Source organism: Dunckerocampus dactyliophorus, chromosome 7 (assembly GCF_027744805.1).
Source record: "Dunckerocampus dactyliophorus isolate RoL2022-P2 chromosome 7, RoL_Ddac_1.1, whole genome shotgun sequence".
NCBI classification, from domain to species: Eukaryota; Metazoa; Chordata; class Actinopteri; order Syngnathiformes; family Syngnathidae; genus Dunckerocampus; species Dunckerocampus dactyliophorus.
The window spans coordinates 12,348,987-12,374,300 of record NC_072825.1 but is presented as its reverse complement, the minus strand read 5'-3'; the positions used below and the strand labels follow the sequence as shown (position 1 = coordinate 12,374,300).

General features: G+C 41.0%; 3 protein-coding genes across 5 annotated transcripts in view; all 3 read left to right on the top strand.

Moving 5' to 3' along the window:
- Positions 1–5,069, top strand: part of usp45 (ubiquitin specific peptidase 45) — a 32,863-nt gene extending 27,794 nt beyond the window's left edge. For all 3 annotated transcript variants that reach the window (XM_054782104.1, XM_054782105.1, XM_054782103.1), the window contains 5 exons: positions 366–1,005; positions 1,802–1,899; positions 2,017–2,103; positions 2,210–2,351; positions 3,451–5,069. In XM_054782104.1, the coding sequence (XP_054638079.1) occupies positions 366–1,005; positions 1,802–1,899; positions 2,017–2,103; positions 2,210–2,351; positions 3,451–3,581 (1,098 nt within the window). In that variant the 3' untranslated portion in view covers positions 3,582–5,069. The remainder of the gene's footprint in view (positions 1–365; positions 1,006–1,801; positions 1,900–2,016; positions 2,104–2,209; positions 2,352–3,450) is intronic.
- A 3,920-nt stretch (positions 5,070–8,989) lies between these two features.
- pnisr (PNN-interacting serine/arginine-rich protein) lies at positions 8,990–17,056 on the top strand. The gene is made up of 12 exons (XM_054781800.1): positions 8,990–9,270; positions 9,716–9,821; positions 9,932–10,105; positions 11,508–11,767; positions 12,101–12,263; positions 13,399–13,586; positions 13,673–13,801; positions 13,887–13,986; positions 14,490–14,543; positions 14,950–15,144; positions 15,250–16,333; positions 16,732–17,056. The coding sequence occupies exons 1-12, from the start codon at positions 9,217–9,219 to the stop codon at positions 16,763–16,765; spliced, it is 2,541 nt and encodes an 846-aa protein (XP_054637775.1). The 5' UTR covers positions 8,990–9,216; the 3' UTR covers positions 16,766–17,056.
- A 160-nt stretch (positions 17,057–17,216) lies between these two features.
- Positions 17,217–25,205, top strand: coq3 (coenzyme Q3 methyltransferase). The gene is made up of 6 exons (XM_054781803.1): positions 17,217–18,185; positions 18,943–19,080; positions 20,388–20,487; positions 22,224–22,490; positions 23,008–23,167; positions 24,182–25,205. The coding sequence occupies exons 1-6, from the start codon at positions 17,959–17,961 to the stop codon at positions 24,352–24,354; spliced, it is 1,065 nt and encodes a 354-aa protein (XP_054637778.1). The 5' UTR covers positions 17,217–17,958; the 3' UTR covers positions 24,355–25,205.
- Positions 25,206–25,314: the final 109 nt, after the last annotated feature.

Genomic DNA, 25,314 nt, shown 5'->3' with positions numbered 1-25,314 from the left:
GTCTACATTTATATATTTGCCATCCAAAATATTAATTATCGATTGTATTAATACTGTCATAATGAAATAAACATTTTGGTTTAGCATCTTTCAGTTACAGTATGTTTCAAAGGTAATGGGTGGAGGTGTAGAACAAAATAGAGAAGGCATTTTGTTATTATATAAACCTCTTTGAGGAGGAGAGACTACCTTTTAAGTTTTTGTTCCATCGTCACAACTTTCTGAATCAACCATCACCAGCTGTTTTGTAAAAAACACATTACAACATAATAATGTTTGGATTAGTGTGTGGTGGAGTGACCTAGGAATACAAGTTGTTGTTAATGTGAGTGTGAAAATGGCTAACACTTGTATTGCTCCTTCAGAAAACACAAGGCAGGAGGTCCTCCAGCTCGATGGATGGAAAGGGGGCAAGCTGTAGTCTGGAACAGCCTGAGGAGGAGAAGACTCCAGGATCAGTCCAGCGCGTCTCTGCTTGCAAGATGGCTGCGTGCGGAAGCCTCTCAGATGGCAGTGAGAGAGACTCTGGTGCTCGGGACAGCAGTAACGATGCTGACAGCGAGGCTTCAGAGAGCGAGTGGACTCCACGCACGTCATGCTCCAGCCATGTCCAATCTCACTTAACACCCGTTGTCAATCCATCCCCAATATCTGTCTTTACCTCATCATCATCCTCTTCCAGACAAGGTGGCACTGTAGAGCCACTGCTTAGCAGTTTGTCGAAAGTTAGCCTTGGCCTCAGTTCAGGGGACAGCTCATCCTCTTTGCAATGTTCTCCAGAGGAGCCTGCAGAAACTAGGTTGTGTGATAGTCTCCACCATCACTACCACCAGACAGCATTCCAGGCTCTGTCCCACAGTTACACTCCCAGCTCTAAGGAATGCTCTGTTCAGTCCTGCCTTCACCAGTTTACATCCGTGGAACTGCTGATGGGCAACAACAGGTTGCTTTGCGAGAGCTGCACTGAACGCAGACAGAAGCAGATGCGCAAGAGCAGCTCAGCTGGTAAGCCCAAATCTTTTAAGTATGTCATTGTGTACCTGTACAGGATTGTAAAAGGACTGTTTTTAAACAGTTGTGTACGCTGTTAGGGATGTTATAACTAGGGGTGCTCTGATCAGGGTTTCATGCTGCCGAGTCCAATACAGATCATCCACGAGTGAGATCCACCAATATTGATACCGATCACATGGCACCGTATAGGGGGAAAGTTAGGACAATTCCCAGATTGGCAGGGCCCTTAACTGCAAGGGCACCCCCAAAATAGGTAATTATTAATTAATTTATTTTTTATGGGGCCCAGAATTCCCTGCTATTGGCTCTAAAAAATAGGAACCATAAAAGCACCTTGATTTAGACAAACACATATTTTACTTACTTTTTCAAGAGAACATATATCACTCGTGAAACACGCAGAGGATGAGAAACCCTCTTTAATTAGACTTTCAGTGTGAGAGTACATTGTCTGATTGAGCGCTTATTGGTAGGAATTCCAGGTAGCAGTAGCGGGGCTCCAAGTGAGAGAGCAGATATGGCAATTGAAATAATATGGCAATATGGCAAGGAAATTGGGAGAGGGAGACGACCCAAGACATTAGAGCAGGACACTACACTGCACACTGGGATCTCTACAGGCTGTAATAGTACGAGCCACGAGTGATTGGTTTTTGTGATTGGCATATGCTGACAACCTACTTTTCCACGGAAATCAGCCGGTACTGATTGGTGGCCGATTGATCGGAGCATCCCTAGTTGTTACCTGCGAGTCTCACATTGCTTTGTCATTGCATTGGTGTTGTAGATAAAAAGGTGGAAAAAATCTACACCAGTGCAAGGAAACAAATTCTTATTTCCTCACTTCCTCCTGTCATCACATTGCATCTGAAACGCTTCCACCAGGTTTGTCATCTACTTGTTGTCTTTAACTCCACAAAGGAGCGACAGTTTTACGGGTTGTGACATTAAAGTCAAATGTTTGTGTGTTCAGCGCTTTTTATTTGTTATTTTTATTCAAAGGCAGGGATGAATCTACGAAAGGTGAACCGCCATGTTGACTTCCCTTTGGTGTTGGATCTGGCCCCATTCTGTTCAGCTTCATGCAAGGTACTTTACACTCACCACCACGTTAGGAACAAATGCACAATTTTAAAATGTTTTATATTTTTGTTAAGCTTTCGTTGTTTTTATTTTCTCAATTTTTCAATGACAGAACCTGGTAAATGATGACCGTGTCCTTTACAGCCTGTATGGGATTGTGGAACATAGTGGGTCCATGCGTGGCGGTCATTACACTGCATATGTAAAAGTCCGTGCTCCCCAGAAGAAAACTGAACATCACAGGAACTTGTCAGGTCAGGGTTCAGCAGTCTCTTATCAAATCTGAACCTTTTATTTGTGTGCCGTTGATAGGCTATGTCAGTATTGTTGCAGCTGTCACGTTTTTCAGACTTGGATCTTTCCTCTATAAAGGTAATGTTAAATATATGACCCTTGCACTATAGATGCGTGTTTAATTCTCACTTCTATCTTTTCACAACAGGGCCTCCAAAAGTTACCCTTTAATACCATTGCTGCTGATATGCTGACAGTACAATGTGGGCATATACAGTATATAGATATATGTAGCAATAGACAGAGAGATCTATAGACCGATATGTAGACATAGCATTAGCTAGCGCGATAGCTAGCTAGTCACCGAGAAACATTTTCAACATATCAGTAAAACATACGTACATTATAGCGATCTACTTTTTCTTATTTATTATGGATTGTGCAAAACTTAGACAGGAACATCAAATCAAATACAGACTACAGAGCCGTCATCCACCAGTATGGGCCTGGACTTCGTTTTTCAGAGAGGTTGTGTACCACAAATATGCATATTAGCACTCAATAAGGTCATCAGCACTTACCTTTATGCATTCCCACAAAGTGTCAGCATTTGGGCGCAAATATGAGGTGAAAGAAAAAGTGTAAAAACACACTATAGTAGATTGTGCAGCGTTGGAGAATGTAGAAGATGTGCTCAAGGACCGTCAAACAGTGGGGAAAATCGCAGCTCGCATTAAACATTCAAAAACTGGGGGAGAAAGATGAATAACATTTCAAGACATGATATTTAATATTCAAGTATCGTTGCTTTCTTGAAAACTTACTAAATGCTCCACAGTCAAATGCCTAAAAACTGAAAGTGTGACCCACCTGCATACAGCATTGTAGCATGATTACATTTAAAGGCTCATTCCTGGGAGGTTGTTAGTTCAAATGTTTTTAAGAACAACCTTCACAGTTAGAGGATGAGACCATTTGCCATTTACAATAGCACAGTTCAAAGATTCTGATAAATGAAAGCACTTTGCTGTTGGCTTGTTTTAACTGTTAACTGAATCCCATCATATTCAACTCTGTAATCTTGTATGAAATGTGTGTGTGTCTGTTGGTGTTTTTCAGGTGCCAAGGGTTCTAGCAGCAGCTCCCAGGGCCAGTGGTTCTATATCAGTGATACTACAGTCCAGACGGTACCCGAGTCGAGGGTTCTCAACTCTCAGGCATATCTGCTCTTCTATGAGGAAATGCTGTAATTGGACTGGATCCATTTCATACCAGACACATGGTCTGTGTAGTTACATACTGTATAATGTATAATCATTGGGGGGGGGGGAAGGGAAAAGATTGGACTCTTTTCTTCAATAGCTCATTTGCACTTCTGTTTTTTCATAATTTATAAATCTGACATTTGATTAACATTTGAAGGTGCTGTTGCTTGCAGATTAACTCTGAGTTTTCACTTTTGTTTTGCATGCGTCCCTCCTAACCATACGAAGGAGTTTGAATGTCTTATCTGTCATTGCTCTATCAATCACGTAAATTCATTTAGAATAATACTCAACATTTGATGCTTGAGGTACTGTAGCTGTGGTCACGTCATATCAGTGCATGTTTTTGCACTAAACTGCTACTAAGCAGCAGTGGGTGAAATCCATGTTGTGCTCACAAGCAGAGGTCCTAGTCAGGTTCAGTAGATGCTTTCTTTAGCCTGAAGGCAATGGATGATTGATATTATCAGTTGATAACAATACGTGCAGAAGTGCATGGCAAAGTGTAGCTTAAGCCAGGTTTGTATAACCCAAATGCAACAAGGACACCAAAATGCAGCATATTGAAAATTTACATTAAAATACTGGTTTGAATTTGCACCATGAAGAAGGATCGTTAGAACCATATTTGTTTCACTCCTTTTGCTAAAGAATGTTTCGATATATCACATTGGCCAAAGATAATCTTTGTGGCTGCAGGTCAGAGCTGAAAGTAAAAAAAAATAATAATAATAATCAAACACAAACTTCAAAAGTTTGATTCATTAGCAGTTTTTGAGACATTTGCCATTTTCAGGATTTTCAATATTTTGGTTCACTCACAAACATACTCCATTTTCATCATAGCAAGTCACCTTGTTTGCCTTCATTGTACAGTATTTAGGTTGTACTGTAAGTAAGTGAATTCATGACATCACTTAAAGTGTCTATGCTGCTCCTATCAGTAAGATCTGAAAAAAAAAGGCTCTAAGCCTTACTAGAATAACATCTTTGCTGTAACGTGCATGCACTGCTCTATTGATTACAAGTATGTGTACCGGTACTACTCTTAAATCATCAACATCAGTGAATGAGATAATTAGTGTAATGAGATAATTATTGTTTTCCAGGTGAATATTTTTCTTGTTTAAACGTTTGCCAAACGGGAACTGGTTAGCATGTGTATCCGTATAAAGAGGTCTATAGAGTTTTGCCAGTTAAAACTAGATTAAACAGATTATGTGCCTAAGATTTATGAAACGTACACGGTGGAAAGAAAACGTGTCGTATTAAATGCTTTGGTGGACGTGACATTCAGGTACAGCATATAGCTTGGAATAATAGCATATGTAAATGTATTTTAAAAAAACAATGCAAGATGATGGTGCTTGAGGCATGCAGGGTTTTTCCATGGACAACTCCTCATCATAAAATAATGAACATTTGGTATGCATTAATCTGTTACGTATCGTAAACAAAATAAATCAAATGTATGGACTACGTATTTTTCAAGACTCTTCTCTTAATGTTTTAGCCACTCTTGGGATCAAATCTTGAGTTGGAGAGGACAGCATGATGAAGATGTTTGTTTTTGTTTCGACTCCGGAGTTGTCGTCTTGCTTTTCCTCTGGGATTGTGGTGACAAACGTTCTCAACTGTCACTGTGTGTCCAATGGTGCCACATTGTAGTTGCTGATGTGGCCTGACAGGTGCAAAACAGCACTGCTCCAGAACATGTCGCGAGCTGGTGAAGAGGAGGTGGGTGTGGAATCAGGAAAAGGGCAACGTCCACAAACATTGCCATGTGCACCCTCTCGTTACTACAAGCTGTGACATACAAGTCATGCTGCCGGAACATAAAAACAGGTTGTCAAGCTGCCACCAACGAAAGAGCAAATCTTTTCTGAAATGTATTTGTCTATTTTTAAAATGGCCTTTGGCTCAGGAACATGCTGCTGATGCATTAGACACGAGTTAATCTCGGTTAACAAAAATGCACCCCCACCGACTAAGACACTTGTAAGAAACAAATGGGTTGCTGCTGGAAGGCTCATCACTGTAGACCAGCAGGTTCATTTTTGCTGCTCTCACCACACGCGCCGTCATCACTGTCAGCCGCGCCCAGCTTGACGCCGCATCTCGCATACGCGTATTAATATAACATAAACACATCACCTCATGTAACGCTCTACACTTTGCCCGAGGCATTGCTTTTGACACTGCATGTGCAACACACCAAAAAACAAAATGCAACTGAAATGTAGCATGAAATGTCAGAACTATACTAACTATACATCCATGTTGGGCTGGGGTGTCCAAAGTGTGGCCCAGGGGGGCATTTTGCGGCCAGCGGCAATGGAAAAAGCAATAATTTTACAAGAATAAAGTGAAAATATTAAGAAATGTAATGTAATAAGAAAAGGTCGGAATTTTACAAGTACAGTTGTCCCTTGTTCCATCGCGGTTCGAACATCGCTCCCTCACTCTTGCGGTTTTTCAATAATTTAGGAATTAATAAATTATTGCTGTTTCGTGGTTGGATACGGCTTAATATTAGTTTTAAAAAAATGCATATTTAAGCAAATTTTACATATGCTTGGCCTAAATTATGCATTTTGAAATGCATTTTTGTTCTACATGACCTAAACTAGTTCTAGGCGCCTAGTGGTTAGCATGTTGGCCACATAGTCAGGACAGCAGGAAGATCTGGGTTCAAATCTCAGTCTGGGGTTTGTCTGTTCTCCCTGTGCGTGGGTTTTCTGAGGGTACTCTGGTTTCCTCCGACATTCCAAAAACATACAAGTCAGGTTAATTGGAGATTCTAAATTTTCCATGAGTGTGAATAGTTGTTTTTTTTTTATGTGCCCTGTGATTGGCTGGCGACCAGTCCAGGGTGTACCCCGCCTCTCGCCCAAAGTCAGCTGGAATAGGCTCCAGTATACCCCTTCGACCCACGTAAGCATAAGCGCCGTAGAAAGGGGATGGACTAATGGATGAAAGATGTTGATGAACTTTCTACACTGGCCACTAGGTGTCACTATAGTAACATGCACCAGACCATCGCCAACGACAGGCTTTTATTATTTTATATTTATCTCATAACAGACACCATAGTAACATAATAATAATAATAATAATAGTAGTACTCATGATGATCGTCATAATAATAACACGGACTGCAGCTAAAACTGAACTCTGAATCCCCGACGTCACTTCCTGTCCATACTGGAAGACATTTAAACACAATACATTTATTTATGTCTTAAATGGGTAATATGGGGTGTTATTTCATGTCTAGAGGGCTCTAATAATGGTAAAAATTGTTTTTAGAAAGCCATAAAAAATGTTTTTCAATGCTCTAGCTGTGAAAATAATTTGTTTATTAATATTGAATACTACGTCACGGAAAATCACTTATCATGGTCGGGTCTAGAACCAATTAACAGCGATAAACAAGGGATTACTGTATAGCGGAATATGAGGAAAAATAACATTTTAGTAGCATAAAGTTTAAATATTTAAGAGACATTTGTTAAAGTCATAATATTCTGAAAATCAAACAAAACAATGAAGTAATTTGTAATTTCTAGAAAATTAGGTTGCAAAAAAAGCTTTAATTTTACTAGAATAAAGTCAAAATATTTTGTGAAAAAAGTAATATTCTAAGGAGAATCACAATTTTACAAGAACAACCTTGTAATATTATGGGGAAAATAATGTCATTTTAGTAGCATATATTAAAGTAAAAATATGTTTTTAGTGTCATAAATATGTATGTCATATACGTATGTGACAAACAACCAAAACAAACTCAAATTGGAAATTGAGGGAAACGTTATATCGGAATAAAGTCAAAATATAACGAGAAGAAAGAAATTATTTAAGAAGAAAGTTGAAATATTTGGAACATAAAAAAAATGGAGAAAAAGGAGCAAAGACCAAAGTTCATGCTAATGATACGCTTTTTTGCCTGTATCACAAAGCAGAGATGCTGTTTTTTCTTGAACTATATATAACTTCTTAGCATATGTACATGCTTTACACAATCTCAAAGTGGCCCTTGCATCCTTTCATTTTGCGGTACTGGATGTGGCCCTTGGTGGAAAACGTTTGGACACCCCTGATGTAGAGGAATACCTGACTGAAACTCTTAAAAAGAATTACTGTATTTTCAGAATATAAGTAGATTGATTGATTACATTTCATGTTTAAAAAAAACACAAATATCAGTGTGTTTTTGTGTTCTTCAAGTATATTGGATATATTTATATATTATTAAATGATTTACAAACTCAGGGAATAAGTTGTTAGACACAGGAGGGCAGAAAGCTAAAGATTTTTGAGAGCCAATAGTAGTTTTTGGTTTTGTTTACTTATTTTGCACTGTTGACTTTATTTGCTTAAACAATGGTATGTAGTAAAAGGGTATAATTAGGCCTGCAAATCAATACATATTTTTAACCGTGAATAATCACCTTTTGTCCGTAGTTAACTCAAAATTAATCACAGCGAGAAAGTTGGTTTCATCTATAATAAGTGTACCTTTGAAAGATCATTAAAAAATTTTGAATACACCTATTAACATGATTAATAAATAATAATAAATTCCCTCACAAGCTTTTACTGCCATCTCTTTGAGTGGTGTGTGTGTGTGCTTGCTCACTTCCGCCTTAGTCCCCACACACCAAGCTAACACAAGCCCTGAAGCTGTCTTCGGCTATGCCTGCCCGTAGCTAGCAGCTCGTAACAGCTCATTTTTGTATGCAGCCGAGAGACGGCTCTTAAATAAAAACACTTGTTAGCTGGGACACTCGTAAGGTACAACAGTATCAGCGACAACAAATAATGGATGAATGAATACCTGCAGTGAATGCCTCTACCTTTCCTCAAACTACGGTGGGCCGTCACAAAAAAATAGTGCTATTAAAGAGAATTTACGTCAACTTGTTATTAACGCTATTAACTTTGACATCCTTAGGTATACTATTTTGTTTATATTGTTACATTGTTTTATATTATTGTATTAAATATTGTTAAATTGTCCACAAATTACACACACAACAAAGTGTGTTGATACAACTATATATACAGTATATATATTTTGTCGTGGTCAACAAATTAAGAGCAAAAATCCTAATATCATTCAATTATATTGAAAAAAAAAAACATTTAAAAAAGTCTAAATCAATTCTCAAGCTCTAATGCTAAACTGTTAAATATGTTTCAATAATTATTGATAGTGTGATATCCCGTTCAAACATTTCAACGTTTTCGCCTTTATCATGTTTCATGTAAAATTTTATGTTTAGACTATTCCCTGGAGGTTAATGTAAACCGAGCCGCGGGCCGCAAATGGCCCCCGAGCCGCACTTTGGACACCACTGCTGTATAGTTTTAGACCTACATTGTGAAAGTAAACGGTAAGTGAAAGAGTGGCTATTAACTTATGAGTTAGAAGTTTGTTCATTTTCTTAAATTTGTCAGCACAGTGCCAGGTAATACGTGTCCAAACGAAGACGAAGGCAACTTTTAAAATGCCCACAGCATAAACGTAAACTTTAGAACAACTAATGCCCCTGTTAAATAGTCGACAGGAAGCAGGGGAGAGTATTGCTACCCACTATATCATAGTAGCTTGCTCATGCACGGCAGCCATTTTGGACCACCAGCGCCTCAGAGAAATTGTCCGAAAAAGGTAAGATTTTTCTTAGATATGTATAATTTGCGCTTCTGTTGTCTTATAATGTATGGATTTGGTGTAGATACTCAGATTTAAGTGTATATTTGCTTAGATGTAAGTGGAGAGACTCGACTGGCCGTCATTCTTTATGCTAATCTAGTTAGCTTGCTAGCTTGGTTGAGCTTTCTTGGCTGCCAAACGCATGGTTTGGGTTTCAAGATGCATGGCTTATTGGTTGGTTGTCATTAATGTATTTGCTGTGAATTAACTGCTTCAGCACTTTAGTGATTTTGTTATTACTATTGGCAGATTCATGAAATGTAGCCGCAAATCGCTAGCCAGTCTTTTGTAGCTAACATTAGCACAACGCTAACGCTTGTCGTGTTTGATGATCACTTAGTCGTTTCATCTCAAGTCAAAAAGCAAAACTGTTATCTCACTCAAGCTGGTCTGTTTTCAGGTTATATATCGGAGAGGAATGTGGGACCAGGGAGGTCAGCCCTGGCCGCAATGGCCTCTTAGCCAGCAGCAATGGATGCAGTCTTTCCAGCACCAACACGATCCAGGTCAGTGAGCAATGCACCTACAGAGCATGTCCTTACTGCTTCACTTGTGTGTGTCATTGTGGTGCCACCAAGTTTATGTTGTTTAAATGGTTCGTATTGGTTTTGCACAGGTCAAGTGGACTGGGCTGCACTGGCTCAAGCGTGGATAGCTCAGAAGGAATCTACTGGAGCAGAGCCCAACATTGAGCCCAACGGACAGGACATCCCAGGCCTGGAACCACCTGCACAGGGCAACCATGGCTCCTTCCAGGGCGACCCTGCTTTTGGTCGAATGTGGCAGCCAGGTATGCATCAAGAATGAGTAGCACCATCAAGGGTTTTCTTTCGGGATGCTCCAATTGATCTGCCACAGACGATGTAAAGTATGTAAAAGTACAGCGCTTTTCAATGCCGATCACAAGGATAATCACCTGTGGCTCCTGCTATTGCAGTCTGTAAAAATCCCTGTGTGCAGTGCAGTGTTCTACTGTGATGTCTTGGGTAATGGCCCCCGCCACCTTTCCTTCACACTGCGCAAACCCAAACAAATATGTCTGCCGTGTGGAACTTATATACAACTTGTGAGAGTGCTGTAAAGTATGCATCCTGCAACACATGCCATGAAAAATATCTCGTGGGCGTAGCACGTCAAAAGCTTTAATAAATACGGCATTTGAAGAACAAACACTTGATGGAGGATGGTGAGTTTTCGAGGCTCACGGTGCAGCATCAGCCAAACGGCAGCTAATGTAGTCAACACTGGGCAACACTAGGCTATATATATAGATTTATATATGATTGATGATTTATATATCATTGTGTTCACAAAATAACATTTATCCATTTTATCAACGTGCACACACAGCGTATAATTTTATTTTATACTCAGTTCAGAGCTCGTGAATACATTGTACGCAATTGTCCGCCCAGCCCCACCCACCTCTCTTGCCCTCTATCATGGCGGACTTTCAGCTCAATGCCATACTGTACTCTGTTACATTCGTTTGCGGCCTAGTCGGCAATCCTGTTCTTAAATCTAAAATCCTTGATTTTTACTGTAGCCCGTTTTGCATTCGTCTAAATTGCATGTCTGCATAGATAGTCATTCAAAACTTTTTTACAATTTAGTAACAGGTGACATTTATTATTATTATTCTTCTTATTAATAATAATGGTGGTGGTAGTAAGCCTGATTGTCGTAGAACTGTTATGGTGCATACACCGTATCACAAGTGATTGGAAGATTCCTGTTGAAATGCATTGTTGCCATCTTCAACCCTGCTTTTCTAATTTTGTTTCGTGTTTTAGGTGGCTTGTGCATTTGAATGTAAGTAGGTTCAGTGCCAGCAGTCCATTCCTGACTTTCACAATCAAGTCAGTGTTCCCAGATGGAGCAAGGAAATGTATAATCTCTAACAGTGACATTTGCTGTTCTATACTACACACAAAAAGTTAGGGATATGCACAACTGTTATGTTGGAGAACAGCAAGTTGTGCGTTAAGCTCAAAGTAAGTTCACCTGTAAAGGTTATACACTAGTTCATTTTAGGTTCATCCTGAAATGTATCTGAAATATCCCTAACTTCTCTTGAGTGGTATATTTAACCTTGTCTTGGTTGTATGTTGTTTACAGAACTGGCCCACAGCAGTTGTTTTTCTGTCAACCTCATGCAAGCACATCTTCATTAAGTAATTTGTCGTTGACAGAATGGGGAGTTCATGGCCAGCCGCCGCCGCGGCGGCCGCCACCACCTCCTCCACCACCGCCTCCTGAACAAACCTGGATCCCTCCTGGTTCAGCACCGATGGATGTGGTGAACCCCAGTGAAGATAGCAACAGCCAGGACAGCGCAGAGTTCAACTCTGAAGCGCATCGCGGGGGTTTTCCCCAGAACAGCCATGGGTATGGGGCACAGCCCGACAGCTACGACATGGCCCCCATGGCCATGAACCAGTTTGATTATCAGGTATGCAGATGATACAGTAAAAACTGTTGAAGCATTTGGGTTTTCCATAGAAACTTTTCCGGGTCCCATCATCTAAGTGTATCAGTCAATGCCTTCTTGAGGCGGTTCAGAGGAATCTATTGGCATGTTGAGGATCCAGCATGGTTTGGTATTGGTTTTTGTTTCCCCATTTATTTATTTTTTTGCTTTTTGAACTACAAAACAAAACCAGCACAGTCATGAGTAATTTTGGCTGTTGCTATTCCACCAGAAGACTACATCAACTCAGCATTCAGCGATCCATGTTGTCATTTGTATTTACTTGATCTAACTTTGTGTGCTGTCTTTTAACAGCATGGGGCTGCTTCATCCTTTGCCCCTCCACCCTCCGGCTTCCATTCCCCATACTGGCAGGGACCCCCTCAGAACAGACGGGATGCCCGACCACCTGGTTTCAGGGACAGGCCCAGATCACCTATCCGGCTTCCGATCAAACAAGAAGCCCCGGCACCACTTGGTAAGGGGAGCACAGCGTTTTGTTTTTTTTTTTTTTTAAAGCATATTGAATTTTAAGGTTTGTGGTTCTTTTTATTTCCTATTGATTATTCAGTTTGCAAGTCTGAAGGTGGAATAACCTGTCCTGTAGTTATTATCATACACTAAAATAAATGGGAATAACTAGGGGTGTCCCGATACTACCTTTTCACTTCTGATTCGATTCCAATAATGCAGCCTTGAATATTGGCCGATATCGGTCCGATATCAGAACAGATCATACATACTTTTTTTTTACTTGTTTAGTAGCATGGAATATTGGAAAAGGCTTTATCAAGTGATATTACTCGGCAGTAGTCAGCAACAGTAGGTATGAGGAGGTCTGGAATGGACTGCTTGTATTGGAGATTTGATGTGATGTTACTGTAGTACAAGGAGGCATGTGTAACGAATTCCAACTAGTGGAGTTGTGATAGTACGTTGGTTAAACCTCTCTACCTGATGCCTCAAGAAATGCGCAGCACGGCTCGCTGGCTAATGCTACTCGACTTAACTATCAATCAGCGAATTTATGTGGTTGTCGATTCGATCCCGGCGTTTGCACAGCTGTACTGCAGGGATGACCGCTTTTATACATGTAGGTCTTCTTTAAAATAAATTACTTTCAGAAAATGTTGGGTGCTCGATTTTGAAAATGTGTCAGCGGTTTTTGTTGTTTCTCGCCACATATCAAGCATATACTTGATGTAAACCAGCGTCGTTGGCAGAGAAGAAAAAGGAATCTGTCTGTGCAAAATTAAAACCTTTTTTTCCTGATATATTTTAATGGTTAGCTTAGAGCAGGGGGGGAAAGCTGTCTCTGTCACATCTCAACCAACACAGGCAGGCAAACACAGGCACCCCTCCCTTTCTCACGCTCATCCAATCACCAGTCAGAACTCAGCCAGGATGCATTTATGGTCTTAAGTCAGATATGAACTCTTTTTCAAAACTGCGCATTTTCCCCTCTCGGGTGTTTAAAATAATGTTCGAGCATTGAGAAGAGAGCCACAGCAAAGAGTCTGAGGAGCCAAATGTGGCTCCAGAGCTGTGGGTTGCCAACCCCTGCTGTAGTATTATGTGTAGCACTCATTTTGGCCTCCTGACTGCTTCTCCAGATGCGGTGAAAAGGCGCACATTACCTGCATGGATTCGAGAGGGACTAGAAAAGAGGGACAGAGACATTCAGAAGAAACTGGAGCAAGAACGAATGGAGAAGGAGCGTGCAGAAATGTCAAAAGACGATGGCAAAGAGAACAAGGTGGATGATAGTGATGGGCCTCATATACCCCGCAAGAGTAAATTTGTAAGTCTCTTTTCATTAGAAAATGAAGAAGGCTTTCTGAGGTCATGATCCGTTCAAGGTCAAGTTTGTCTGCCATTGTCTTTTAGGACAGTGATGATGAAGACAATTATGAAGAAAAGCCTCCTGTACAAAAAGAGTTTTTTGTGCGGAGCCCATCGCCTCCAGCAGAAGAAAGCGAGCCTGAAATGACTGAGGAGGAAAAAGAATTCCAGCTGGTCCGTTATACAAAAAGGATATTTCTGCAGTTTGGCTGTCAACCATAGTGTGACTGTGACTGACTGGCTTTTTTTGTTTGGTTAGATGATCATCACAAAAACTCTTCTCACAGAGATCCTTTTAGAGGTCACCAATGAAGAGATCCTGCACGTGGCAAAAGAAGTCCACCGCAAAGCAACACGAGGTCTGCTCTTGTCTTGTCCATCAAATACATCATTGCTTTTCACACAGTTCAGTCTGAAGCGAATCTTAAGTGCACAGTAACTCAGACCTGGAAAAGCAGTGCTTTCAGCAAAAACAAAAACCAGATACAATTTGCATTTACAAACCATTCTCTGCTAATGCATTAAGACATAAACATTTGAAACCTGCACTGATGCATGGTACTTATGGTCCTGCTGCCCAGCAGCCACCAACAGATACATGCAATGTGATGCACTAGTACACAGTGGTTCATTCTCTCCTCTTCGACTGTTTGACTTGGATTGTCTGGCAGAAGTTTGTTTGTTAACCCTCTCTCTTTTCTCCATTTTTTTATTTTTTATTTTTCTCCTGTTACCAATGACAGCACGTGTGAATAGTGCTTTATCTGTGATCCTCCTCATCCCTTCTCTAGCGACTCTTGCCTTTGAGAGAATGGCAGTATGTGTTTTAACATGTTGTTCCTGTTGTTGATGTGAATCAAAGCTCCTGCAAAACAGCTGGCACAGTCAAGTGCACTGGCTTCTCTGACTGGTCTCAGTGAGTATCCATTTTTTTACAGTGTGTGGGAGGGCAGGAACATAATTTATTTCTTTAGTAGACTGGAGTGACTGGGCTTACAGGGTTGTGGGAGGGGGAGGCATCCGGGAAAAGCCATAACACTTAATTGGCCAACATTTTAAGATACAAGAACGAACAGCTTTGGGTGTAGTTGTCCCCTTGTATTGATAGAAGCATGCTCTCGAATACAAAATTTAAAAACTCAAGCAGTTGTATTGAATGCTCCTCTAAGGTCGTAATGTGAAATACATTGTAAAAAAACAAGTTGTAAAGGATTAAGTGTTGTTTGGTGAGACACTGATTTGTGGTTTTACACATGAAGTGTGAGAACTTGATGTTGATTATTCTCCCAACACTCAAAAACATGGGGGTTTTATTGTGGCAGGCGGGCTGGGTGACTATGGTTCAGAGGAGAGTGCGGATGAGGATGATCGCAGTGGTCGAGGGTCTGAATCGTCGGACACTGATGAGGAGGAGTTGCGCCATCGTATCCGGGAGAAGCAGGATGCCTTCCATCGTAAAGAGCGAGAAATGCAACAGCACCAAGAAAAACTTGCACAAGATGCTCAGATTGCACATGGTAAGACATTGAGCTATTGTCTCTGAATGTTTAATTTGTGATAACTTGGTCATAAATTTGTTATGTTTTTACTCATAATGAACTTCATCTACTGTGTTTCTACAGAGGAGATGTTGAGGGAGCGATTGAGCAGAGAAAGGGTGGAATACGATGAGATCCAGTCAGAGAATTCTCACCAAAAAGAAGTAAAAGAGAGGGAGGCGGAGCCCTTAGTAGAGAGGCGTAGGTCCCGTAGTGAGGGCAGGAATTCAGGCAGAGGGAAGGAGCGATCGGGCCGAGGTGGCAGCAGTTCCCCAGCCAACGGTCACAGCAGCAGCTCTCGCTCTTCCTCCAGCCACAGCAGCAGTCGGTCATCCTCTTCATCGTCGACATCATCTTCTCGTAGTTCTACTCGATCCTCTTCCCCTCGAAGGAAGAGGAGACGCAGCCGATCTTCTTCCTACAAGAACCACCGTCGTAGCCGCAGCCACAGTTCTCATAGACGTCGCAGTGAAAAGATCCGGGACAGGAGGAGAAGCAGCACAGAGCGAAAAACAGGACACCGTAAGAAAGACCGAAGCAATTCCAGAGAACGAAGGAGCCGCCGGAGTAGGTCCAAATCGAGAGACCGAGACCGGGGCAGGGCTCGGGCAAGAGACAGCCGCAGCCGCAGTCGCAGTAGGGACAGGGACAAGGATAGGGATAGGGATAGGGATAGGGATAAGGAGAGGAAAAGAAGCAGGGAGCGCAGGGATGGTAGCCATGGCAGGAAACACAAACAGAAAGCGTCCAGCAAAGACAGAGAGAGGAAGCGAGATCGAAGCCATAGCCATGAGAAAGACAAGAAAAGGAAGGATAAGGATAGGGAGAGAGACTCTGAAAGAAAGAGAGACAAAGCAAGGACTAAAGAAAAAAGTAACTCTTTAGTTAACGAGGAAAATGGCAAATCAAAGAAACAGAAAGAGGTGGACTGTCATACTGACTCGCAGAGTGACAGGCACTCCCGGCAGGATAGCAAATCTAGCAAAAAAGGCTCCGCCAAAGCTAGCAAGAAACTCTATGACTCCGATTCAAGCAGATCCCCTACGCCTGAAGTTAGTAAGGAAAAGAAATCTAAGAAATCCAAACGTAGCCGCTCAAGGTCGACGGAAAAATCTCACAAGTCTGGTAAGAAGGCAAGCCGCAAACACAAGTCTAAGTCACGATCAAGGTAGTATTCCTTTTTTCTTTTTTCTTCCCATTCTTTGTTGTCATTGTATGTGTCATTGTGATTTACCTTAAGTCATCTTAACCAACATATTAATGCTTTAGAAATTCTGGGACAGGTGTTTTGGAAATGGGCGACCAAATGCACTTGCAAGTGCTTATTGTGTTGATTCATTTCTGATGTGGCTTTCTTCATGTTACAGTGCTTAGACTCTTTCTGCAGTTTGTCTTGTTAAATTTGTGAAGGCTTAAGTAACATACTTGTTGTCATGTGTGAATACGACTTTATGTATTTTGAGATACATGGTGGAAGAGTTGACGTACTGTTTGTCACTACATTTTGCACTCTGGATTGTGTGTGATTTGTGCATTTATTAATTTGTTTCCATGCATCTTTTTCAGGTCAACTACCCCCTCTCATCGTAGCAGGCGCTGAGGCTGTGTTTTCCCACTCCGAAATTCCAAGAGTTTAAGTGGCTTGTCTCATTATAGAGGCATTATGTAGGTGATCATCCCCTTTACATCTCTTTCCCCTTTGTAAATATGTTATTTTTTAGTGTGTCTGGAAAACAAGGCATGAATGGTTTGCAATCTTGATTGTTTCATTAGTAAAGCATAAGCCTTGGTCAACACAAAGAACTGAAGTTGTATCATTTTAGATCTTAACAGCATTCAGTTTTCCCCCTAAACATTATTGTAAGCTGTCCAATAAAACTCTTTGATCCTGTTTTGCCTCATTTGTCACTTTACATTATGCTACAGTTAACTTCTAAGTGCCTAAATTAGTGGGAATACTACAATAATCAATTCAAATTTAATACCATATCTCAAAAACATTGGAAAACTCCTGTTTAATGTTTGAATTTGTCTGTATGGACCTTAAACCTACTAGCAACAGTATTAGCTGTATAACATGACTTTGTATTTTCTTGTGTCTCCCTCTCTTTAAATCTTACTGTTTGAATGTATACAATACTGCGTGTATCAGTTATACAAGGTGACGCGTTTTTGAGTGTACTTCACTTAGGTTTTATACAGGATGTCCCTAAAATCTGGGCACAGGTAAAATTTCATATTTTCAAGAAATTAAATATATAACAGCTGCAATATGATTTTGAGCATTTTTGATGCAACGGTTGATTCCCTATGCAGGATGCACATGACCTGCAATAACTTGCAATCAGTCTATATGTGTTTAACCAAGTGATTGTCATTGAGTACACCTTCAGCATACTCATAAGCACAATACAGATAGTGAAGTTGCAAAAGGATATTCCACTTCAAGCCATGAGAGTATAACTATTTTTGAGTGGGAGGCAAAGGTGAAAATATTTACTCCAATGGCAATAACAGCCCCTCATAATCACACTAGTGCAATTGCGGACAGTATGTGTATGTAATTTCCTGTTCACCCATACTCAACTGCATGATGATTAATCAATTTTTACTGTGTTTTGTCACTTCTAGCGTACCGTAAATGTAATTCCAAGATGGCTTCTAAAGTACGCATGCGCAATATGTGCTGCTGGCAAATTTACCTTTTTAGCTGATTCGTTTATAGAGGAACTTTAGTCCGCACGGTTTCTGGTCGAGCAATTATGACCTGAGCACAGTGGGCAGCCGACTTGAATGTCAAGTGTAAGTGCTGTATATAACATTAGAATGCTCCCAAACAAGTTTGGCCGCATCGTGTTAGGGCTGTACAGCAGCAGGTCATCGTCCGTATGCGGTGTTGTTCAGACTACCGTGAGCAGGAATGGATTCAGTTGGACTGCGGTGTGTAAAAAGCGGACACTGTGGCTCCAGAGGTGTGCTGGGGAGCAGACACAGCAGCACAACCAACAATGTCAAAGCAGGTACTTGTCTTACATGTAGAATTACATTGTTTTCAAAACACATAGTCACCCTAGTTACAGCCGCTCAAATATAATTTTTCGTGTATTGTTCAGTCATGGGGATCAGTGCGTACCTGTATGTTATGGCATACCATGTAATAGAGACGCTTTTATAGCTGTAACTACGGAACTTCTTCATTTATTTAATAAATCATGGTTTTAGTACATGAAACCTAGTCACTTTTTATATTTATTCAACATAATGTAGAACATTGGCGCTCAAATGAAGGTACTTCCCCCAAGGGTACTTGAGATTTTTTTTGTTTTTTTAAAGGATTTGATCCCTTACTGATATTGTACGTCTGCTACGTTTTATATATAGAGATATGAACAGTACACAAGTTTAATGATTTTTATTGTAATTAGGAGAGAGGGAAAAAAAACAGTACAGGAAAAAAACGGTAACGTTTAGAAGTTAATTTGTATTTGCAGTAAAGAACGCAATTTTATTATAATCCAAAAAGAGGGCACTTTAACTTAATAATTATTTTATGTGCGCAAATATATTTTGTTTATAATGTAAGTTATTTTATGTGTTTTTATTTCCAAATGCTTTAAACAAGACCTATAAATGAGCGCTGTTTTGAAAAGTAAAAAAACAGATCCCAATAATGCAGCACTGTGTTTTACTTTTTTTTTTTTTTTTCCAACCAAAAATGTTTTTCTCTGGTTGGGGTGTTCAAATGTTTCACATGTCTGTTCATTTCTCCATGCACAGTACTCGATCAGTCCATCAAACTACAGTGGACCCTGAAGAGCTGAAACGGTTCCAGACACTGGCCAGCAAATGGTGGGATGAAAATGGAGAATTCAAGGCCCTTCATGCCATGAATGACCTGAGAGTGCCTTTTATAAGGTGTGTGTTTGTACAGATTATACATTTAAATACTGTATCCTTAAATACTGTGTCCTTCATACCGACCGCTGTCAGGCTCTACAACACCTGCACCACCTGAACCATGTTGTAGACACTATGCTTTCTTTACACTGTTCTCTTTACTTGTCTTGCTTGCTTGCTGCTGTAACAAGTAAATTTCCCCGCTGTGGGATAAATAAAGTACATACACATACACATATTTTTATTGTAGCTGTTCTTTGTGATGTATTGGTTATCCAAAAAACCTGGGGCCATCTGTTCTTGTGTTATTTCAGAGCCAAGAGCACATTAGGCGTATACCCAAATAAGTGAAATTGAAGGTGACAGGATTCCTCCAAACATCAGCACATTTCCAGCCAATAGCGTTTGAGTCACCCCAGCGTTGCATATGTGTTCATGTTTTGGGGGGGCTAGCTTGGCCTGTTTTGATTGATAAGATCTGCTGTGGGGCCAGGCATGATAATCATTACTTGATCCATCCGGCAGAGAGTCCATAGCTGCTCTTCTCCTCCCCCATTGTGGTCCCATTGGTGCTGTTGATGCGTGCTCATGGTGACAGTATGACAGATCGAGTGCCAGTGTGCCTATGTCTTGAGTGTGGCTGATTTGCCTGATGTGTCTCTAGCCTCAGGGTGTGTCTGAATGAGACGTAGCCTTCCTTCTACTGTTGCTGCTAGACTGTCACCTTGTGACATTCTTACTGTGATACAATTAATACAGCTGTGGTACATTCTTCTGTAATAATATAGGATGAGAGTGTTCACCACCTTTTTTATGAACTGCATCATACGTTGGAGACAGTGGTGCAATCCCTGTGTACTCACTTGTGATGGGCATTTGACTATTTCCTTGTTAGACTGTGGGGAAGATTAATTAATCAATTATTATAATTTTTAAACAGTATTTTTTGTGGGATTTTTTTCACTGAACTCCTATTTTGATGCCAGTTTTGTATTTATTATTATTTTGTATAATAATGCTTCCCAAGCGAGGTGAGCCATAGTCTGCATGGATTTAGCTCAACTTCCCATAGCTGGGCTCATTTTCTTTTCTTTCTTTCTTTTTTTTTTTTTTTTTTACACAGCAAACTAGTCTAGACTGAATCAGCAGTGCCTCTGCTGGTTGCAGCCATCAAGTGCACGACCATTTTGCCTAGTTCTACACAGTTGACAGGACTCTGAGCAGTCTATTTTCATATTATTAATGCTGTTGATTTCAGACTCCAGCTTGCTCTGTTCGGGAATAAAATCTGACTGTTTTTTTTTATTTTTTGTTTTTCTGATCAGGGATAATCTGCTGAATGTACACAAAGCGCATCATCCCGGGAAACCACTTGCAGGACGGCGTATACTGGATGTTGGCTGTGGGGGAGGCCTGCTCACTGAGGTAATAATGTGTGCATTCATGTATGTATATATGTGTGGGTGTGTGCAAAATACTGAGTCGGCATTAAAAGGACAAGCAGACAGAAGTGTACCACACTCCCCCAGCCTCCTCCGACACAATTGGTCTTTCAGCAATTGTTTAAATGACCACCGTTCACATCAGATTGTCTCCCTTGCAAAACAAAACTCTGTTCCAGTGTGAGAATTTGCTTTCAGTGCGTCCCCATGCCTGTTGTCTCATGCAGCAGAAAACGTTGCAACGTCTGTCCAATTCACAGTCTCTGTTGACTTGACTGGTCTCAGTTTGGTGGAGTGGACAGTCGGTCGTTTACAGTTGTTTATGTGTTTGTTAGTGTTGATAGCTGCTCAACAAGGACCGAGCTCCTGTCTCAGCTTTCATTCACACTGAGGACATACCAGCCTCACTGTGTGATTGGGGAAGACAAAATCGGGTCCTGTATTTATTGCAGCTCACACAGGCTGTCAATTAGATGCCGACACAGGAGGAAGCCACAAAGTCTGTCTGTGGGGAATGCAACTGGGAACGTGTCTCTGGAGGTTTTTGTCACTGCAAGTCTTCCATCAGAGAGGATCAGCTTTAGGAGAGAGACGCTGGCCTTGGGCAAACTAGTGCAGTTCTGCACACTGGGCTGCTTGTTTAGCTTTGGTCCACAAGGGGGCACGACCATGCAACTCCACTCTAGGTCTAATGTGCCCTTATCGGTGCACTTGTACAGCTACATGACATAAAAACAGAATCTTGTGAAAAGGTTCACTCTTTTTTGTCACTCATTTCATAAAGTTAAACCCACGTATTATTTACATTCATTACCCATAGAGTGACATTTTTCAAGCCTTTATTTCTTGCAATGATTATAGCTTACAGATAATAAAACCCTCATATTCAGTGTCTCGGAAAATGTGAATATTGTGTAAAAAATTCAATAGTGATAAGTCATTGTGTCACACCCTAATCAGCCTATTTAACTCAAAATTGTCTCAGCCTTGGTCAGGAGGCTACATGTCATCAAACTTTCATGTGTAATGAATCGATACAATATATGGGTTTCAATTTGAGACGTGAGTGACCAAAAATATTGTTCCTTATTGTTCTTTTTCTTTGCTATTCTGATATTATGAAATGTACTTGTACTTGAAGGTTTCAAGTGCACAATTGAGCAGCAATATTAGGTTCATGGAAGACTCCAAATTCCCCATAGGTGCGAATGGTGGTTCGACACCGATAGTGAGGGGTTAAACTTGTACCTTCAAGATACTCCTCAATCGCCTACTGAGGATGTGGCACCAGAAAATACTGGGGGGTTCTTTATTTTGTTTAAGCGGTCTTTTCATGTATAATTTACTGTGACAGCCAGTTCATGTAGCAGGTTGGTAATTCTTATTTTAATTGGAACATGACTTTCTTGATAGGAACAAGAAGTCAGTGACATTTTGTATTATCTGCTACATTCTTATTATTTTTCAGGGAATCATATGCCCATCCCTGAAGCACAGTTGAACCTCTCAGGTTGTACACGATCCATATCAGCACAGGCACTGGTCACATCCAGTTTGTTTGCATTTGCAACCAGTTGATGAAATGCTGGAGATATTACAACAATCCAGGGTTTATATACAAAGTTTTTGTTTGTTTTTCACTGTGATCTGCAAACTTTTGCCTGGTGATATAATATCTCTCTCCTCTGTTACACTACACCTCCCCCACTCCAACGCCAGCCCCTGGGTCGCCTGGGAGCCAGTGTGTTAGGTATAGACCCTGTGGAAGACAGCATCAGCATGGCACAGCTGCATTCGTCGTATGACCCCGATCTTGGCGAGCGGGTCAGGTATCGGGCATGCACCCTGGAGGAGCTATCGGCAGATGTGGCTGGAGACGAGGTGGGATTGCAAGCCGGTCTGTTCGATGCTATTGTAGCGTCCGAGGTGGTGGAACATCTGGCCGACCTGGAAACGTTCGCCCTCTGCTGCGGCCGTGTACTGAAGGTGTGTGTATTCTTCCAGCTGCGCTCTCATGTCAGATACTTTTCTAAATCCACGTGTCTGCCTGTTCATGTGAGACACATATGGTCGTATTGGCTAAGCCTCAATGGGAATAAGCTAGCATACATTTTGTAGATGTTTTTTTTACTTTGCACTGAAGCCAGGACAAGATTTGGTGAAAGCCGTATATCAGCACTGACACTCTTCCTACATTTGACACACAAATACATACTGATTCACTCTCACATCTGTTCAGTATACAAAGGAAGGTTTGTGTCTTCATACACTGAAAACTTTCTCCGCTGTTGCTTCTAAAGCCACAATTTAAATCCTGTATGGTTGGGAAGGTAACGCTCTTACTAAATCTTGCCACTAGATGTCGCCCTCGATTCTTTTACTGGACGCATCCCTCTTTCTGGACTTTCTACTGTTGCGCTGTTTTACAGCAGCATAAACACTGATGCAAATACAGAAAATAGTGGACCACTGCTAGCAAAACTGTTCGTGTCGTCCCATTCAGCCAGGCGGCTCCCTCTTCATCACCACCATTAATAAAACCAACCTATCCTACGCTCTGGCCATCGTTGTAGCTGAGCAGCTGTTGTGCATCGTTCCCAGTGGGACACATGACTGGGAGAAGTTTATCAGCCCTGTAGAACTGGAGCGCCATCTAGAGTCCAGTAAGTTGCCAACAATGTCACATACAAAATAGATGAAACCTACAGTAAATGTATGTTTTACCATAGTGTACAGTATTTCATTATCTGTTTATAATGCAGCATTGACTACAGGAGCTGCCATCTTCTTGTTACATTATAATACTATAGTTATCAAACTATGTTGATAACTGCCAAAATGAAGGCACTTACTACACTTATTAAATTACATCACATTAAATATTGTCACATACAGTACAGGCCAAAGGTTTGGACACACACAATACAACCCCATGGTTCCAATACCATTAATGAGGCAAGAAATTCCTCTAAGTAACCCTGACAAGGCACACCTGTGAAGTGAAATCATTTCAGGTGACTACCTCATTAAGCTTATTGGGAGGACACTAAGGGTTTGCAGCACATACAGTATTTAGAGTTATTTCACACTTTTTTAAAGTACATTTCACATGTGTTCATTCATAGTTTTGAGAATCTACAATGTAAATGGTCATGAAAATGAAGAAAACACATTGAATGTGTGTGCCCTGCGATTGGCTGACAACCAGTCCGGGGTTTACCCCACCTGTCGCCCGAAGTCAGCTGGGATAGGCTCCAGCATGCCCCCGCGACCCTAATGAGGATACGCGGCATAGAAAATGGATGGATGGACATTGAATGAGAAGGTGTGTCCAGACTTTGGCCTGCACTGTATGCCTTAATGCCTCACAAGATCATTTATTGTCTCACTGCTTTCATTTCATGTAAATTCATTCCAGTGTATCTTCTTTAACACTCCTTGTTGAGGCCAGTTCTTCGCAAGTCACTAAAAAGCCCCCCAAAAAATAAGCAAAACGTACAATTCTTGCTGAACTGAGCGCTTGCAAGGCACTGAGGTCTTATGTGGTCAGAACTCCAACATATGTGCATCTTTTCTCCTATTTTACACGTCCTTTCTCTAAATGAAAACTGTTGCATTTCCAGTAAGTTTCTGCCGTATGCTTACTTTTACCTACATCTCACATTGTCTTCCTTCAGATGGTTTCTCAGTGCAGTCTGTCCAAGGGATGTTCTACAATCCAGCATCAGGAGCCTGGAGCTGGGCTAACAGCACAGCTATCAACTATGCCCTGCACGCTGTCAAAGTGGCTGAGGACCCTAAATCTGAGCCCCAATCGGACAATCAGGACAGCTCTGAAGCCACACACTAAACTTGATGTGTGGACATCGGTCAAGAAAATAGAGTCTTTAGGTCGTACTCACACCAGGCCATTCATACTGTGCTGGACTCCTCTCCACTGACCTCCACTCACACTGCGCATTCGTCCTATTGTCCGTTTTTCTTGTTCCATAACTTCCATTGTTCTGTATTACTGCAATTTTCTTGACGTTTAGGCAACTGTCGATTACTTGCATGAGGATCAATCGCATTAAATAAGACACGTATTTATCACGCAGGACGACACAGTCTAGTCGTCGGTGAGTGAGTGTGCTGTGGGTTTGTCTTTTGGATTATTGCCATTTTATTATCATTCATACGTAATATTTTATTAATATTATTAATTGTGTTTGGTTATTGTTATGAACTTGTAAGTGCAGTCGTTCTGACTGGCTAGTACGCTGTTATGAAAGATGCGGTCATTTGCTGATTTGCAGAGTGACACAGCTGCATCATGGAAGTGTGTTAACCCGCACCCGTCAAACTTCTTAGAATGATGTGGCTTGCTGAAAATGTTTCCATTTAGTCTTTGGAGACAGCGGCCGAACAGTAATTTATTATGATGTGCACACAAGGAATACATGCACAAATGTGGGTTGGCTCTCTGGACACTGCTGAATATATAATATAGGTTGGGAAGCAAGAGAGGGGGCGGTCACATCTTCAGGGAGAGGAAAGCATTTCATGTGTTACTGTTATGTAATAAGAATAAAGGCAGTGGCGTGGAATAAATCATGTTTTGTCTGATGTCTAAATAGTTAGGTTGCACGGCACGGGGGTTCATGTATGTTTTGCAGGTATCCCACCTCGTGCAAATGCAGCTAATGAGTAAATAATTAAAAGTGTATACTGCGTATTTTTAAGCAGTTTAATCCTGTGTCCAGTTTTACTCCCACGCTACTTCTGTTAGTGCTTTGCTGCTCTCATGCGCGCTCACCAAGGCGCGGGAGCG

Excerpts from the sequence above, each read along its gene's own strand:
- pnisr (XM_054781800.1), top strand. The coding sequence starts at position 9,217 with ATGCACGGCAGCCATTTTGGACCACCAGCGCCTCAGAGAAATTGTCCG. Across the intron at positions 13,587-13,672 it reads TACCCCGCAAGAGTAAATTT|GACAGTGATGATGAAGACAA; the intron begins GTAAGTCTCTTT and ends ATTGTCTTTTAG. Across the intron at positions 15,145-15,249 it reads AGATGCTCAGATTGCACATG|AGGAGATGTTGAGGGAGCGA; the intron begins GTAAGACATTGA and ends GTGTTTCTACAG.
- coq3 (XM_054781803.1), top strand. The coding sequence starts at position 17,959 with ATGTCAAGTGTAAGTGCTGTATATAACATTAGAATGCTCCCAAACAAG. Across the intron at positions 20,488-22,223 it reads GGGGAGGCCTGCTCACTGAG|CCCCTGGGTCGCCTGGGAGC; the intron begins GTAATAATGTGT and ends CTCCAACGCCAG. Across the intron at positions 22,491-23,007 it reads GCTGCGGCCGTGTACTGAAG|CCAGGCGGCTCCCTCTTCAT; the intron begins GTGTGTGTATTC and ends CGTCCCATTCAG.